The 16361-nt window shown below is 49.0% G+C and overlaps 1 protein-coding gene across 1 annotated transcript in view; it reads left to right on the forward strand.

Annotated features, from left to right (window-relative positions):
• Window positions 1-592: 592 nt before the first annotated feature.
• LOC121843903 (rho guanine nucleotide exchange factor 39-like) overlaps window positions 593-16361 on the forward strand; it is a gene marked incomplete at its 5' end in the record, with an annotated part of 46484 nt that continues 30715 nt past the window's right edge. Inside the window, 2 exons of the mRNA XM_042313771.1 lie at window positions 593-727; window positions 10373-10501. Of these exons, the coding sequence (XP_042169705.1) occupies window positions 593-727; window positions 10373-10501 (264 nt within the window). The remainder of the gene's footprint in view (window positions 728-10372; window positions 10502-16361) is intronic.

Consider the following 16361-nt stretch of genomic DNA (forward strand, 5'->3'; position numbering starts at 1 on the left):
TCTAATCCCCTCCAGCAGTGTGTAGTCTACTGTAATAGTCTCCTAAGTCCCTCCAGCAGTGTGTAACATACTGTAATAGTCTTAGACCCTCCAGCAGTGTGTAACATACTGTAATAGTCTCTAAGTCCCTCCAGCAGTGTGTAACATACTGTAGCTGCTGGTAAAGGAATTCAGAGCCTCTACTTTATCATTCAGCGTGGAGCTTTCCACTGCTACTATTTATCTAGTCATGTAATGGTGTTTTTATAGACAATAGATGATCTATTTACCTAGTCATGTTATTAAACTAAACCAGACAATAGATGATCTATTTACCTAGTCATGTTATTAAACTAAACCAGACAACTCCACGGTAGAATAGTTGGTGTCTGTTTGAACGTTTACACTGACAGGACGTGTCTTGGTTGTTAGGAGGAAGTTGTCAGAGAGCATGTTGACAAATATTGTCTTCTCTGAACACACACACACACACACACACATACACACACACACACCCTACTGCCAGGCTGCTTGAATAGTACTGTATCTAAATGACAAAGCCCTGTCCCATCTGTTTACTCTGAACTGTCTGTGGTTTTTGTGTTTGTTTTAGATCTAGAAGTGTACCGAGTTCACATTGACCTTGTTTATCTGTGTCTCTTCTCTCTTTTTGTCAGGTACAAGCATTTCTTACGGGATCTGTCAGAGAACACGAGTCCAGATTACCCAGAGTTCCAACCGCTTTCAAGTAAGTGTCTCATCTCCCTGCTGCACACACTGCTCAGCTCGCTCAATCATCACTGTTCCTGCATCCCAAATGACATCCTATTCACCTATATAGTGCACTACTTTTGACCAGAACCCTATGGGCCCTGGCAGAAAGCTATATAGTGCACTACTTTTGACCAGAACCCTATGGGCCCTGGCACCCTATATAGTGCACTACTTTTGACCAGAACCCTATGGGGGCCCTTTTGACCAGAACCCTATGGGCCCTGGCACCCTATATAGTGCACTACTTTTTTTGACCAGAACCCTATGGGCCCTGGCAACCTATATAGTGCACTACTTTTGACCAGAACCCTATGGGCCCTGGCACCTATATAGTGCACTACTTTTGACCAGAACCCTATGGGCCCTGGCACCCTATATAGTGCACTACTTTTGACCAGGGCCCTATCACCGTATAGGGAATAAGGTGTGTGTCATTTGGGACGGAGCCACTGCGATTCTTCCCGAGGTAAATACAGTATCGATGGATTAACCTCAACGTCGTTTATAGTCTGTCGTAGTCGAGAGGTCTGTCTCGACGCTGAAGACTTCGGGGCTGCGTCCCAAATGGCACCCTATCCAATTTGTAACGCACTACTTTTGCTGAGAGCCCTATGGGCTGTGGTTAAGGGTGGTGCACTACTTTTGCTGAGAGCCCTATGGGCTGTGGTTAAGGGTGGTGCACTACTTTTGCAGCCCTATGGGCTGTGGTTAAGGGTGGTGCACTACTTTTGCTGAGAGCCCTATGGGCCATGGTTAAGGGTGGTGCACTACTTTTGCTGAGAGCCCCTAGAGCCCTGCTTTGTTCAGAGGCAGAACGACAGATTTTTACCTTGTCATCTCGGGGCTTCGATTTTATAACCTTTCGGTCCAATGCTCTAACCACTAAGGCTACCTGCCGCCTACAGTCACTGCTGGGGTGGGATTGGTGTGTGCATTACATGGGATGAAGAAACAATACTCCAAGCCACAGCTCCATACTACTTGGGATTGGTGTGTGCATTACATAGGATGAAGAAACAATACTCCAAGCCACAGCTCCACACTACTTGGGATTGGTGTGCGCGTGGTTCGTGGGTAGCTTTGGAATGACCCATAGGGTGCCATTTGGAATGCAGACTCAGTAGCACATTGTGTGAAGAGCTGGTTGATGTTGCTGTCACAGGCCCAGTACAGGCTGGGGGAGATGGCGGGCTCAGTACAGGCTGGGGGAGATCAGTACAGGCTGGGGGAGATAGCGGCGGGCCCAGCACAGGCTGGGTGGGGCCCAGTACAGGCTGGGGGAGATAGCGGCGGGCTCAGTACAGGCTGGGGGGAGATAGCGGCGGGCTCAGTACAGGCTGGGGGGAGATAGCGGGGGGCTCAGTACAGGCTGTTCTGTGAGGATAGGATGAAAGCACTGTGGCAAAGCTCAACGTTCGTCTAAATTCTCAATGTGGATTTTAACTTAATTAATGGGTACCAGATCAGAGGATATTAAGCGATTATATTAATAAATAAATATAATCTTCGTCTGATCTCCAACATCAACAGAGAGAACACACCACCCGGATAATTCCAATCGTCAAATAAACAGCAAATCCGACATAAGCGCAAATGTACACAAGGAATTATTTATGGGTATCAATTAAAATCTTCATTGGCTGTGTGCTGCTTTTGCTTACAAATTAAAACAGCCTCTCACTGGTAAGATGAAGGTACATCTCTGAATGCTCTTTTCTTTCCTCCATCATTCTCTCCTCTCCTCCGCCCCGCTCTCCTCTCCTCCTTCCCTCTTCCTCTCCCCTCTCCTCCATCCTCTTCCTTCCCACTCTCCTCCATCCTCTTCCTCTCCTCCGTCTCTCTCCCCTCTTTCCTCCCCTCTTCCTATCCTCCATCCTCTTCCTCCCATCTCCTCTCTTCCTCTTCTCCATCTGCTTCCTCTTCTCCATCCTCTTCCTCCCCTCTCCTCCACCCTCTTCCTCCCCTCTCCCTCTCCTCCATCTTCCCCTCTCCCTCTCCTCCATCCTCTTCCTCCCCTCCCCTCTCCTCCATCCTCTTCCTCCCCTCTCCCTCATTAGCGCTGCTTTTCTAAACTCTTCATCTTTTTATGAGAAAAGAATAATCTGTTTTGTTAGTTATCCTGGTTGTATTGTAAAGGGAATGATTTAGAAATAGCCCCAGCCAGATCACATTGTATCTGATTATCAAACTAACGAGTTGAGAGAAGACTCAGGAGGCTTTGTTGTTTTAATTCCCCTCTTGTTGTTTTGTTTGTCTTTCTGTGTGTGGAATCAACAGCGTCGGTTAGAATTGTTGTAATTACCGTACTTCAAGAGTTTTCCTCATCCACTCTGTGTATGTGTGTTATGTGTGAGTGTGTGTGACCTTACACTGCACTCTTAATATGCTCCCCGTGAACCACCACCACAAACCACTCAACACAATGCCCCCTCTTTAAAAAAACACTCCAACCCCTGTCAAAATATTTTAGAGTTAACGTCACGAAGCACCCTTTTTATAACTGCGTACTATTTCAACATAATGGATAAATGAAATAATGACGTGTTCACACACGTGTAGTGGAGGAGTGTTCTCAGAATGACTAGTGTTCTCAGAATGACTAGTGTTCTCAGAATGACTAGTGTTCTCAGAATGACTAGTGTTCTCAGAATGACTAGTGTTCTCAGAATGACTAGTGTTCTCAGAATGACTAGTGTTCTCAGAATGACTAGTGTTCTCAGAATGACTAGTGTTCTCAGAATGACTAGTGTTCTCAGAATGACTAGTGTTCTCAGAATGACTAGTGTTCTCAGAATGACTAGTGTTCTCAGAATGACTAGTGTTCTCAGAATGACTATTGGGGTTTATTGTTTGTATTATTAATGTGAAGGCTGTGCTGCATCTGAAATGGTATGCATGTGACCCTGGTCATAAGAAGTGCCCTATGGAGGGAATAGGGTGCCAGGAGTGCACTATGGAGGGAATAGGGTGCCAGGAGTGTACTATGGAGGGAATAGGGTGCCAGGAGTGTACTATGGAGGGAATAGGGTGCCAGGAGTGTACTATGGAGGGAATAGGGTGCCAGGAGTGTACTATGGAGGGAATAGGGTGCCAGGAGTGTACTATGGAGGGAATAGGGTGCCAGGAGTGTACTATGGAGGAATAGGGTGCCAGGAGTGTACTATGTAGGGAATAGGGTGCCAGTAGTGCACTATGTAGGGAATAGGGTGCCAGTAGTGCACAGGGTGCCAGTAGTGCACTATGTAGGGAATAGGGTGCCACTAGTGTACTATGTAGGGAATAGGGTGCCAGGAGTGTACTATGTAGGGAATAGGGTGCCAGTAGTGTACTATGTAGGGAATAGGGTGCCAGTAGTGTACTATGTAGGGAATAGGGTGCCAGTAGTGCACTATGTAGGGAATAGGGTGCCAGTAGTGCACAGGGTGCCAGTAGTGCACTATGTAGGGAATAGGGTGCCAGGAGTGTACTATGTAGGGAATAGGGTGCCAGTAGTGTACTATGGAGGGAATAGGGTGCCAGTAGTGTACTATGTAGGGAATAGGATGCCAGGAGTGTACTATGTAGGGAATAGGGTGCCAGTAGTGTACTATGTAGGAATAGGGTGCCAGTAGTGTACTATGTAGGGAATAGGGTGCCAGTAGTGCACTATGTAGGGAATAGGGTGCCAGTAGTGCACAGGGTGCCAGTAGTGCACTATGTAGGGAATAGGGTGCCAGTAGTGTACTATGTAGGGAATAGGGTGCCAGTAGTGTACTATGGAGGGAATAGGGTGCCAGTAGTGTACTATGTAGGGAATAGGATGCCAGGAGTGTACTATGTAGGGAATAGGGTGCCAGGAGTGTACTATGTAGGGAATAGGGTGCCAGGAGTGTACTATGTAGGGAATAGGGTGCCAGTAGTGTACTATGTAGGGAATAGGGTGCCAGTAGTGTACTATGGAGGGAATAGGGTGCCAGTAGTGTACTATGTAGGGAATAGGGTGCCAGGAGTGTACTATGAAGGGAATAGGGTGCCAGGAGTGTACTATGGAGGGAATAGGGTGCCAGTAGTGTACTATGTAGGGAATAGGGTGCCAGGAGTGTACTATGTAGGGAATAGGGTGCCAGGAGTGTACTATGTAGGGAATAGGGTGCCAGTAGTGTACTATGTAGGGAATAGGGTGCCAGTAGTGCACTAAGTAGGGAATAGGGTGCCAGTAGTGCACAGGGTGCCAGTAGTGCACTATGTAGGGAATAGGGTACCAGTAGTGCACTATGTAGGGAATAGGGTGCCAGTAATGCACTATGGAGGGAATAGGGTGCCAGTAGTGTACTATATAGGGAATGCCACTACTGGCACCCATGTAGGGAATAGGGTGCCAGTAGTGTACTATGTAGGGAATAGGGTGCCAGTAGTGTACTATGTAGGGAATAGGATACCAGTAGTGTACTATGTAGGGAATAGGATACCAGTAGTGTACTATGTAGGGAATAGGGTGCCAGTAGTGTACTATGTAGGGAATAGGGTGCCAGTAGTGCACTATGTAGGGAATAGGGTGCCAGCTGGGACGAAACCCCACAACCGAACTGATCTGAGGCAACAGCACTGTAATTACCAAGTTGTTGTTTTTATTAAGAGGCAATAAAGACCCATTTTAATGAAGAAGATTCAGAAACCATAACCGCCTCTCTCTCCAACCCACAGATGGCTTTGGTCTCTTTTGTTGTTGTTGGTTTCGTAACGTTGTAATTTGTTGTGAAGATAAGCGGCCCCAATTAGGACGGGATTATTTCATCTATCGTAGAGGGGAAAAAAAGACGCAGACCGCCTCGAGGCTCGAGCATCATCGTGTTCATACGCTGGGTTTACGTCCCAAATGCACTACTTTAGACCAGAGCCCTCCCCCTAGTCAAAAGTAGTGCACTACATAGGGATTAGGGTGCCGTTCTGGTCAAAAGTAGTGCACTACATAGGGATTAGGGTGCCGTTCTGGTCAAAAGTAGTGACATTGTCCCCCCTCCGACCGCCCACCAGCCATCCACACCTACTTTGTCGCCCCCAGACCGCCCACCAGCCATCCACACCTACTTTGTCGCCCCCAGACCGCCCACCAGCCATCCACACCTACTTTGTCGCCCCCAGACCGCCCACCAGCCATCCACACCTACTTTGTCGCCCCCAGACCGCCCACCAGCCATCCACACCTACTTTGTCGCCCCCAGACCGCCCACCAGCCATCCACACCTACTCTGTCGCCCTCCCCCAGACCGCCCACCAGCCATCCACACCTACTTTGTCGCCCCCAGACCGCCCACCAGCCATCCACACCTACTTTGTCGCCCCCAGACCGCCCACCAGCCATCCACACCTACTTTGTCGCCCCCCAGACCGCCCACCAGCCATCCACACCTACTTTGTCGCCCCCAGACCGCCCACCAGCCATCCACACCTACTTTGTCGCCCCCAGACCGCCCACCAGCCATCCACACCTACTTTGTCGCCCCCAGACCGCCCACCAGCCATCCACACCTACTTTGTCGCCCCCAGACCGCCCACCAGCCATCCACACCTACTTTGTCGCCCCCAGACCGCCCACCAGCCATCCACACCTACTTTGTCGCCCCCAGACCGCCCACCAGCCATCCACACCTACTTTGTCGCCCCCAGACCGCCCACCAGCCATCCACACCTACTTTGTCGCCCCCAGACCGCCCACCAGCCATCCACACCTACTTTGTTACCACCCTCAGATGGGGGTTTATGAAGCCCATGTGATCATGTACAAATGTAAACAAATGACCCCGGCTGAATCTAGTTGATGACCCCTGGTGTAGTTGATTGGTCTGCTTTGTTTGGGTTCAGTTCCTCACAGAGCTTGTTAATAAGGACAAAGGTGTCCTGTTAAGCTGAATCTAGTTGATGACCCCTGGTGTAGTTGATTGGTCTGCTTTGTTTCGGGTTCAGTTCCTCACAGAGCTTGTTAATAAGGAGAGGAGAGGTGTCCTGTTAAGCTGAATCTAGTTGATGACCCCTGGTGTAGTTGATTGGTCTGCTTTGTTTCGGGTTCAGTTCCTCGCAGAGCTTGTTGGCTAACCCTAAACCCAACGACCCAGGCTACCGAACCAGACCAGTTCTACAAGGCAGTACCACCAGGAATCAGTCCTGTTAAGGTCAATAAGGAGAGGAGAGGTGTCCTGTTAAGGTCAATAAGGAGAGGAGAGGTGTTCTGTTAAGGTCAATAAGGAGAGGAGAGGTGGTCCTGTGTTTTCACACAGTTAGGCTGTGACTGCTGAGTGCCCAACCTGTGTGTGTGTGTGTGTGTGTGTGTGTGTGTGTGTGTGTGTGTGTGTGTGCCCGCCCGCCCGCCAACCCGCCCGTGGCACAGACCAGAAGCACTCTAATTATGTGGCTGGCTACACAGCATTGCGGTAGGCAGATCTAAGCCAATCAGGAGTGTTTTCACGGTTTAATTTGTGCACCCCTGGTCAGCTCTCAACAGGGGGTGATGATGCAATCAAACACAGCTGTGTGTGTGTGTGGGGGGGTGTGTGTGTGGGCGGGTGTGTGTGTGGGGGGGGATGTGTGTGTGTGTGGGGGGGTATGTGTGGGGGGTGGTGTGTGTGTGTGTGTGGGGTGTGTGTGTGTGTGGGGGGGTGTGTGTGTGTGGGGGGTGTGTGTGTGTGTGTGGGGGGTGTGTGTGTGTGTGTGGGGGGGTGTGTGTGTGTGTGTGTGTGTGTGGGGGGGGTGTGTGTGTGTGTGTGTGTGTGGGGTGTGTGTGTGTGTGTGTGTGTGTGTGTGTGTGTGTGTGTGTGTGTGTGTGGGGGGTGTGTGTGTGTGTGTGTGGGGGGTGTGTGTGTGTGTGTGGGGGTGTGTGGGGGTGTGTGCGTGTGCACGATTGAGGCCTTAGACTCAAACAAGCCATCAAAAGAGTCACTCTGACTGGATGAAAGCAGTGTTGTTGTCTGGTTACATGTAGAGAACATACTGCACCCTGTAGAGGACATACTGCACCCTGTAGAGGACATACTGCACCCTGTAGAGGACATACTGCACCCTGTAGAGGACATACTGCACCCTGTAGAGAACATACTGCACCACGTAGAGAACATACTGCACCATGTAGAGAACATACTGCACCACGTAGAGGACATACTGCACCACGTAGAGAACATACTGCACCACTGCACCATGTAGAGAACATACTGCACCATGTAGAGAACATACTGCACCATGTAGAGAACATACTGCACCAGAGAACATACTGAGGACATACTGCACCACGTAGAGAACATACTGCACCACGTAGAGAACATACTGCACCATGTAGAGAACATACTGCACCACGTAGAGAACATACTGCACCATGTAGAGAACATACTGCACCATGTAGAGAACATACTGCACCATGTAGAGAACATACTGCACCATGTAGAGAACATACTGCACCATGTAGAGAACATACTGCACCATGTAGAGAACATACTGCACCATGTAGAGAACATACTGCACCATGTAGAGGACATACTGCACCATGTAGAGAACATACTGCACCATGTAGAGAACATACTGCACCATGTAGAGAACATACTGCACCACGTAGAGAACATACTGCACCATGTAGAGGACATACTGCACCATGTAGAGGACATACTGCACCATGTAGAGGACATACTGCACCCTGTAGAGGACATACTGCACCACATAGAGAACATACTGCACCCTGTAGAGGACATACTGCACCATGTAGAGGACATACTGCACCATGTAGAGAACATACTGCACCATGTAGAGGACATACTGCACCCTGTAGAGGTTGATGGTTGTGGATTAACAGGTAGCCGGACCCAGACAGGATGAACAGGTAGCCGGACCCAGACAGGGTGAATAGGGAAAAGGACCCAGACAGGATGAATAGCTAGCTGGACCCAGACAGGATGAACAGGTAGCCGGACCCAGACAGGGTGAATAGGGAAAAGGACCCAGACAGGATGAATAGGTAGACGGACCCAGACAGGATGAATATGTAGCCGGACCCAGACAGGATGAATAGGTAGCCGGACCCAGACAGGATGAATAGGTAGCCGGACCCAGACAGGATGAATAGGTAGCCGGACCCAGACAGTATGAATAGGTAGACTGACCCAGACAGGATGAATAGGGAAAAGGACCCAGACAGGATGAATAGGTAGACGGACCCAGAAAGGATGAATAGGGAATAGGACCCAGACAGGATGAGTAGGTATCCGGACCCAGACAGGGTGAATAGGTAGCCGGACCCAGACAGGATGAACAGGTAGCCGGACCCAGACAGGATGAATAGGTAGCTGGACCCCAGACAGGATGAATAGATATCCGGACCCAGACAGGATGAATAGGTATCCGGACCCAGACAGGATGAATAGGTAGACGGACCCAGACAGGATGAATAGGTAGACGGACCCAGACAGGATGAATAGGTAGCCGGACCCAGACAGGATGAATAGGTAGACGGACCCAGACAGGATGAACAGGTAGATGGACCCAGACAGGATGAACAGGTAGATGGACCCAGACAGGATGAATAGGTAGACGGACCCAGACAGGATGAATAGGTAGACGGACCCAGACAGGATGAATAGGTAGACGGACCCAGACAGGATGAACAGGGAAAAGGACCCAGACAGGATGAACAGGTAGACGGACCCAGACAGGATGAATAGGTGTGGACCCAGACAGGATGAATAGGTAGACGGACCCAGACAGGATGAATAGGTAGACGGACCCAGACAGGATGAACAGGGAAAAGGACCCAGACAGGATGAACAGGTAGACGGACCCAGACAGGATGAATAGGTGTGGACCCAGACAGGATGAATAGGTAGACGGACCCAGACAGGATGAATAGGTAGACGGACCCAGACAGGATGAATAGGTAGCCAGACCCAGACAGGATGAATAGGTAGACGGACCCAGACAGGATGAACAGGTAGACTGACCCAGACAGGATGAACAGGTAGACTGACCCAGACAGGATGAACAGGTAGATGGACCCAGACAGGATGAACAGGTAGATGGACCCAGACAGGATGAATAGGTATCCAGACCCAGACAGGATGAACAGGTAGATGGACCCAGACAGAATGAACAGGTAGACGGACCCAGACAGGATGAACAGGTAGATGGACCCAGACAGGATGAATAGGTAGACGGACCCAGACAGGATGAATAGGTAGACGGACCCAGACAGGATGAATAGGTATCCAGACCCAGACAGGATGAACACGTAGATGGACCCAGACAGGATGAACAGGTATACGGACACAGACAGGATGAACAGGTAGACGGACCCAGACAGGATGAATAGGTAGACGGACCCAGACAGGATGAATAGGTAGACGGACCCAGACAGGATGAATAGGTAGACGGACCCAGACACGATGAATTTCATTTGCAACACACAAAAAAAAAGACTGTCTTCATGGGGTATTGTGTGTAGATTGGGTGGCACTACTATCTATGTTGAATTCAGGCTTTAACACAACACAGTGTGGAATAGGTCAAGGGGTATGACTACTTCCTGACGGCCCTGTAGCTACTTCCGGGGTGTTTCAGTAATCCATTCTGGCAGCTAACCCTCATCTGTCTACCCATGATGCTTTAGGGTCGGTGAAGCTGATCTCTGAGGTATCCCAGCGTATCCAGGACAACGCCCGCAGCCATGACAACCACCTGCAGCTGCGGCGGGTGCAGAGACTGCTGAAGGGGAGAAAGACCAGGGTGGTAGCTCCAGGTTGGTTCTGTTTCTGCCCCTCTCACTCTCTAACCCTCTCACTCTCTACCCCTCTCACTCTCTACCCCTCTCACTCTCTACCCCTCTCACTCTCTGCCCCTCTCACTCTCTAACCCTCTCACTCTCTAACCCTCTCACTCTCTACCCCTCTCACTCTCTGCCCCTCTCACTCTCTAACCCTCTCACTCTCTGCCCCTCTCACTCTCTGCCCCTCTCACTCTCTGCCCCTCTCACTCTCTGCCCCTCTCACTCTTTCAATTCAAAGTGCTTTTTTTGGTGTTGTGACTTTACTTTCATTAATCTGAGGACTGTTATTTATTTAAACAACTAAATATGTTTAATTGTTACCCTTTTTAAATGAATCATATAACAATTACTTCATTCGGATTTGGGGCACCACGGAAGAGGTTGTAACTCTTCCGTGTTACCTCATATCATCATTCTGACCAGTCGTAACCTTGGATCTGCAGAAACCCCAGCCTTATGATTCAGTACTACACACACATTGGTTTAATTATTTACTAGCTAACTAAATAATACCACAGAATAAACATACACCCTTTAGATGGGACAGAGGTCCCTAGTGGATTGACAAAATATGTCGGCTTGTACACATCGACATGGAGAGGGGGAGAGACTTATCGTGGATACATTTCAGAACTATTCTCACATGAATCATATATTTTTCACACGAACCGCCGCCCGTTTTTGGACTAAGAAATCATGACTGTATTTACGTGCGAACGCCTTTGTTCGGCGTTGATCTGTGGGAACCAGCCTTCCTTAGGAAAGGTTGTTGGCCTTTCAGCAGGAAGCTTGTGTGGTTCTGATCGTCCCGTCTTCTACTGTTGTTCAGTCAGGAAGATAGCTAGCCAGCCGTGTTGACGGTTCTCATTTGGTGATGAGCGTGTAGTAAGATAGATTCGCATTTTCTAGATAATTATATATATTTTTTTTTCTCATGGTTCGTTTGGATCTAATTGTGTCGCTGTCCTGGGGCTTTGTTTGTGTTTGTAAATATACAGTGTCTTGCAAAAGTATCCCCACCCCCCTGGCATTTTTCCTATTTTGTTGCCTGTAATTTAAATGTATTTTTATTTGCATTTCATCTAATGGACATAAACAATAAACAACACAAGATACTCCAAATTGGTAAAGTGAAATAACTCTCTCTGGAAAAGTGGTGCGTACATACTGTATGTATTCACCCCCTTTGCTATGAAGCCCCTAAATAAGATCTGGTGCAATCAATTACCTTCAGAAGTCACATAATTAATTAGACTGCAAACAGGTGGACTTGGTTTAAGTGTCGCATAATCTCAGTGTATATATACACCTGTTCTGAATGGCCCCAGAGTCTACAACACCACTAATCAAGGGGCACCACCAAGCAGGTGGCACCATGAAGACCAAAGAGGTCAGGGACAAGGTTGTGGAGAAGTACAGATCAGGGTTGGGTTATAAAAAAAATATCTGAAACTTTGAACATCCCACGGAGCTCCTTTAAATCGATTATTCAAAAATTGAAAGGATATGGCACCACAACAAACCTGCCAAGAGAGGGCCGCCCACCAAAACTCACAGACCAGGCAAGGAGGGCAGTAATCAGAGAGGCAACAAAGAGACCAAAGATAACCCTGAAGGAGCTGCAAAGCTCCACAGCGGAGATTGAAGTATCTGTCCATAGGACCACTTTAAGCCGTACACTCCACAGAGCTGGGCTTTACGGAAGAGTGTCCAGAAAAATTCCATCCATTAAAAAAAAAAATAAGCAAACACCTTTTGGTGTGTGAGAGACTCCCCAAACATATGGAACAAACCCAACACCTTTCATCACCCCGAGAATACCATCCCCACAGTGAAGCATGGTGGTGGCAGCATCATGCTGTGGGGATGTTTTTCATCTGCAGGGAAACTGGTCAGAATTGAAGTAATGATGGATGGTGGTAAATACAGAGAAATGATTGAGGGAAACCTGTCTTCCAGAGATTTGAGACTGGGACGGAGGTTCACCTTCCAGCAGGACAATGACCCTAAGCATACTGCTAAAGCAACGCTCGAGTGGCTAGATGTGCCAAGCTTTTAGAGACATACCCCAAGAGACTTGCAGCTGTAATTACTGCAAAAGGTGCCTCTATAAAGTATTGACTTTGGGGTGAATAGTTATGCACACTCAAGTTTTCTATTTTTTTTGTCTTATTTCTTGTTTGATTTAAAAAATATTTTTCATCTTCAAAGTGGTAGGCATGTTGTGTAAATCAAATGATACAACCCCCCCCCCAAAAAAAACTATTTTAATTCCAGGTTGTAAAGGCAACAAAATAGGAAAAATGGCAGGAGATTAGGAAGTGCAGCTCAGTTTTCACCTCATTTTGTGGGCAGTGGGCACATAGCCTGTCTTCTCTTGAGAGCCAGGTTTGCCTTCTGTGTTTGTGAACAGAGCCCCAGGACCAGCTTGCTTAAAGGGACTCTTCTCCAGGTTCATCTCTCTGTAGGTGTTGGCTTTGTTATGGAAGGTTTGGGAATCGCTTCCTTTTAGGTGGTTGTAGAATTGAACGGCTCCTTTCTGGATTTTGATAATTAGCGGGTATCGGCCTAATTCTGCTCTGCATGCATTATTTGGTGCTGCAGACTGTTCCAGTGTCCTCACCAGTTCATTGATATGTATGTTGAAGAGTGATGCTCAAACTGCATCCCTGTCTCACCCCACGGCTCTGTGGGAAGAAGTTCATTCCTCTTCCTCCTCCTCCCGTCCTATCTTCTCCTCCTTCTGTCCTCCCGTCTCTCCTCCACCTCTCCTCGTCTCCTCCGTCCTCTCTTCCTCCTGTCCTCTCCTCCTGTCCTCCCGTCTCTCCTCCACCTCTCCTCCACCTCTCCTCGTCTCCTCCGTCCTCTCTTCCTCCTGTCCTCTCCTGTCCTCCTCCTGTCCTCCCGTCTCTCCTCCACCTCTCTTCCACCTCTCCTCGTCTCCTCCGTCCTCTCTGCCTCCTCTCCCGTCCTATCTCCTCCTCCTCCTCTCCTCCCGAGGGAGTGGTCCACATGTAGAAGGAACAACAGAGAGACGTCGTCCTCGTGCCTCCCTCACCCTGCGTGTCTCCCCACGGACCAATTACAGACTCATCTAGTGGACCGGCACATGAAAAGGAAGCTGTGTGTATATGAACACACACACACACAAATGTGTATGTGTCTATGGACACTGCTGTGTCTGTGTGTGTGTGTGTGTGTTTGTGTGTGTACTTAGCGCAAAAGGTGTTCGGGAGGCTGCCATAAGCATGGCTGTGAATAGCTAGTGAGCAGCAGGTCTCTCTGTTCGTGTGGAGGAGGTTTTTCATCTCATCCGTGGTTCTCAGGCCCCTTTCAACTCTCTACTGGGCCTCTTTCCTCTCTTTCAGCCAATCAGGTCTGAATCCTTCCTAACTAACATCAAGACAAGCACCAGTCTGACTCGGCCCCTCCCTCACAGTCCCGCCACCCCAGCCCTCAAAGCCTCTCCCTCAACCTCCAGCACGTCTACTGTGGCTAAAAGAAAGGCTAGCTGCTTCTCCAGTGATGTGTCCCAAATGGCACCCTTTCTCCTACATCGTGTTCAACCAGAGGTGAGGAGGTAGCCAGGCAGAGAGATGGAGCCCATAGATAATATTGAGTAGCCCATCAGATGAGGAGGTAGCCACGCAGAGAGATGGAGCCCATAGATAATATTGAGTAGCCCATCAGATGAGGAGGTAGCCACGCAGAGAGAGAGAGAGAGAGAGATGAGGCCCATAGATAATATTGAGTAGCCCATCAGATGAGGAGGTAGCCACGCAGAGAGAGATGGAGCCCCTGGAACACATGGAGTAGCCCATCAGATGAGGAGGTAGCCAGGCTCCCCCTGGTGCCAGCCGACTGACCGACAGACCTTTGTAGTAGAGAAAAGGTAACTCTTTGAGGATGGATCCCGTACCTAACCTGAAACAACCCAGGAACGATCCTAACCTGAAACAACGCAGGAACGATCCTAACCTGAAACAACGCAGGAACGATCCTAACCTGAAACAACGCAGGAACGATCCTAACCTGAAACAACGCAGGAAGGATCCCGTACCTAACCTGAAACAACGCAGGAACGATCCTAACCTGAAACAACGCAGGAACGATCCTAACCTGAAACAACGCAGGAAGGATCCCGTACCTAACCTGAAACAACGCAGGAACGATCCTAACCTGAAACAACCCAGGAACGATCCTAACCTGAAACAACCCAGGAACGATCCTAACCTGAAACGACGCAGGAACGATCCTAACCTGAAACAACCCAGGAACGATCCCGTACCTAACCTGAAACAACGCAGGAACGATCCTAACCTGAAACAACCCAGGAACGATCCTAACCTGAAACAACCCAGGAACGATCCTAACCTGAAACAACCCAGGAACGATCCCGTACCTAACCTGAAACAACGCAGGAACGATCCTAACCTGAAACAACGCAGGAACGATCCTAACCTGAAACAACCCAGGAACGATCCTAACCTGAAACAACCCAGGAACGATCCTAACCTGAAACAACGCAGGAACGATCCTAACCTGAAACAACCCAGGAACGATCCTAACCTGAAACAACCCAGGAACGATCCTAACCTGAAACAACCCAGGAACGATCCTAACCTGAAACAACCCAGGAACGATCCTAACCTGAAACAACCCAGGAACGATCCTAACCTGAAACAACCCAGGAACGATCCTAACCTGAAACAACCCAGGAACGATCCCGTACCTAACCTGAAACAACGCAGGAACGATCCTAACCTGAAACAACCCAGGAACGATCCTAACCTGAAACAACCCAGGAACGATCCTAACCTGAAACAACCCAGGAACGATCCCGTACCTAACCTGAAACAACGCAGGAACGATCCTAACCTGAAACAACGCAGGAACGATCCTAACCTGAAACAACCCAGGAACGATCCTAACCTGAAACAACGCAGGAACGATCCTAACCTGAAACAACGCAGGAACGATCCTAACCTGAAACAACGCAGGAACGATCCTAACCTGAAACAACGCAGGAACGATCCTAACCTGAAACAACGCAGGAACGATCCTAACCTGAAACAACGCAGGAACGATCCTAACCTGAAACGACGCAGGAACGATCCTAACCTGAAACAACCCAGGAACGATCCTAACCTGAAACAACCCAGGAACGATCCTAACCTGAAACAACCCAGGAACGATCCTAACCTGAAACAACCCAGGAACGATCCTAACCTGAAACAACGCAGGAACGATCCTAACCTGAAACAACGCAGGAACGATCCTAACCTGAAACAACCCAGGAACGATCCTAACCTGAAACAACGCAGGAACGATCCTAACCTGAAACAACGCAGGAACGATCCTAACCTGAAACAACCCAGGAACGATCCTAACCTGAAACAACCCAGGAACGATCCTAACCTGAAACAACCCAGGAACGATCCTAACCTGAAACAACGCAGGAACGATCCTAACCTGAAACAACGCAGGAACAATCCTGTACCTAACTAGTTCATCCAATCATACATGACAGTGCTGTGGGACAAAGTCCACTTCAAATGAATCTCTCCCCCCGTACCATGTCAGCCCAATCCAGTGTCCCATCCCTTCCTCTCACCATGGTCACGGCAGGGGGTACCCTGGTACTTTGTTGTTCAACCTTCTTCACCTGGGCCTTGCTACACACACACACACACACACACACGGGGCGACAGGGTACCCTAGTGGTTAGAGCGTTGGACTAGTAACCGGAAGGTTGTGAGTTCAAACCCCCGAGCTGACAAGGTACAAATGTCGTTCTGCCCCTGAACAGGCAGTTAACCCACTGTTCCTAGGC

This window comes from Oncorhynchus tshawytscha, unplaced genomic scaffold, assembly GCF_018296145.1.
Source record: "Oncorhynchus tshawytscha isolate Ot180627B unplaced genomic scaffold, Otsh_v2.0 Un_contig_5785_pilon_pilon, whole genome shotgun sequence".
Classification (NCBI taxonomy): Eukaryota; Metazoa; Chordata; class Actinopteri; order Salmoniformes; family Salmonidae; genus Oncorhynchus; species Oncorhynchus tshawytscha.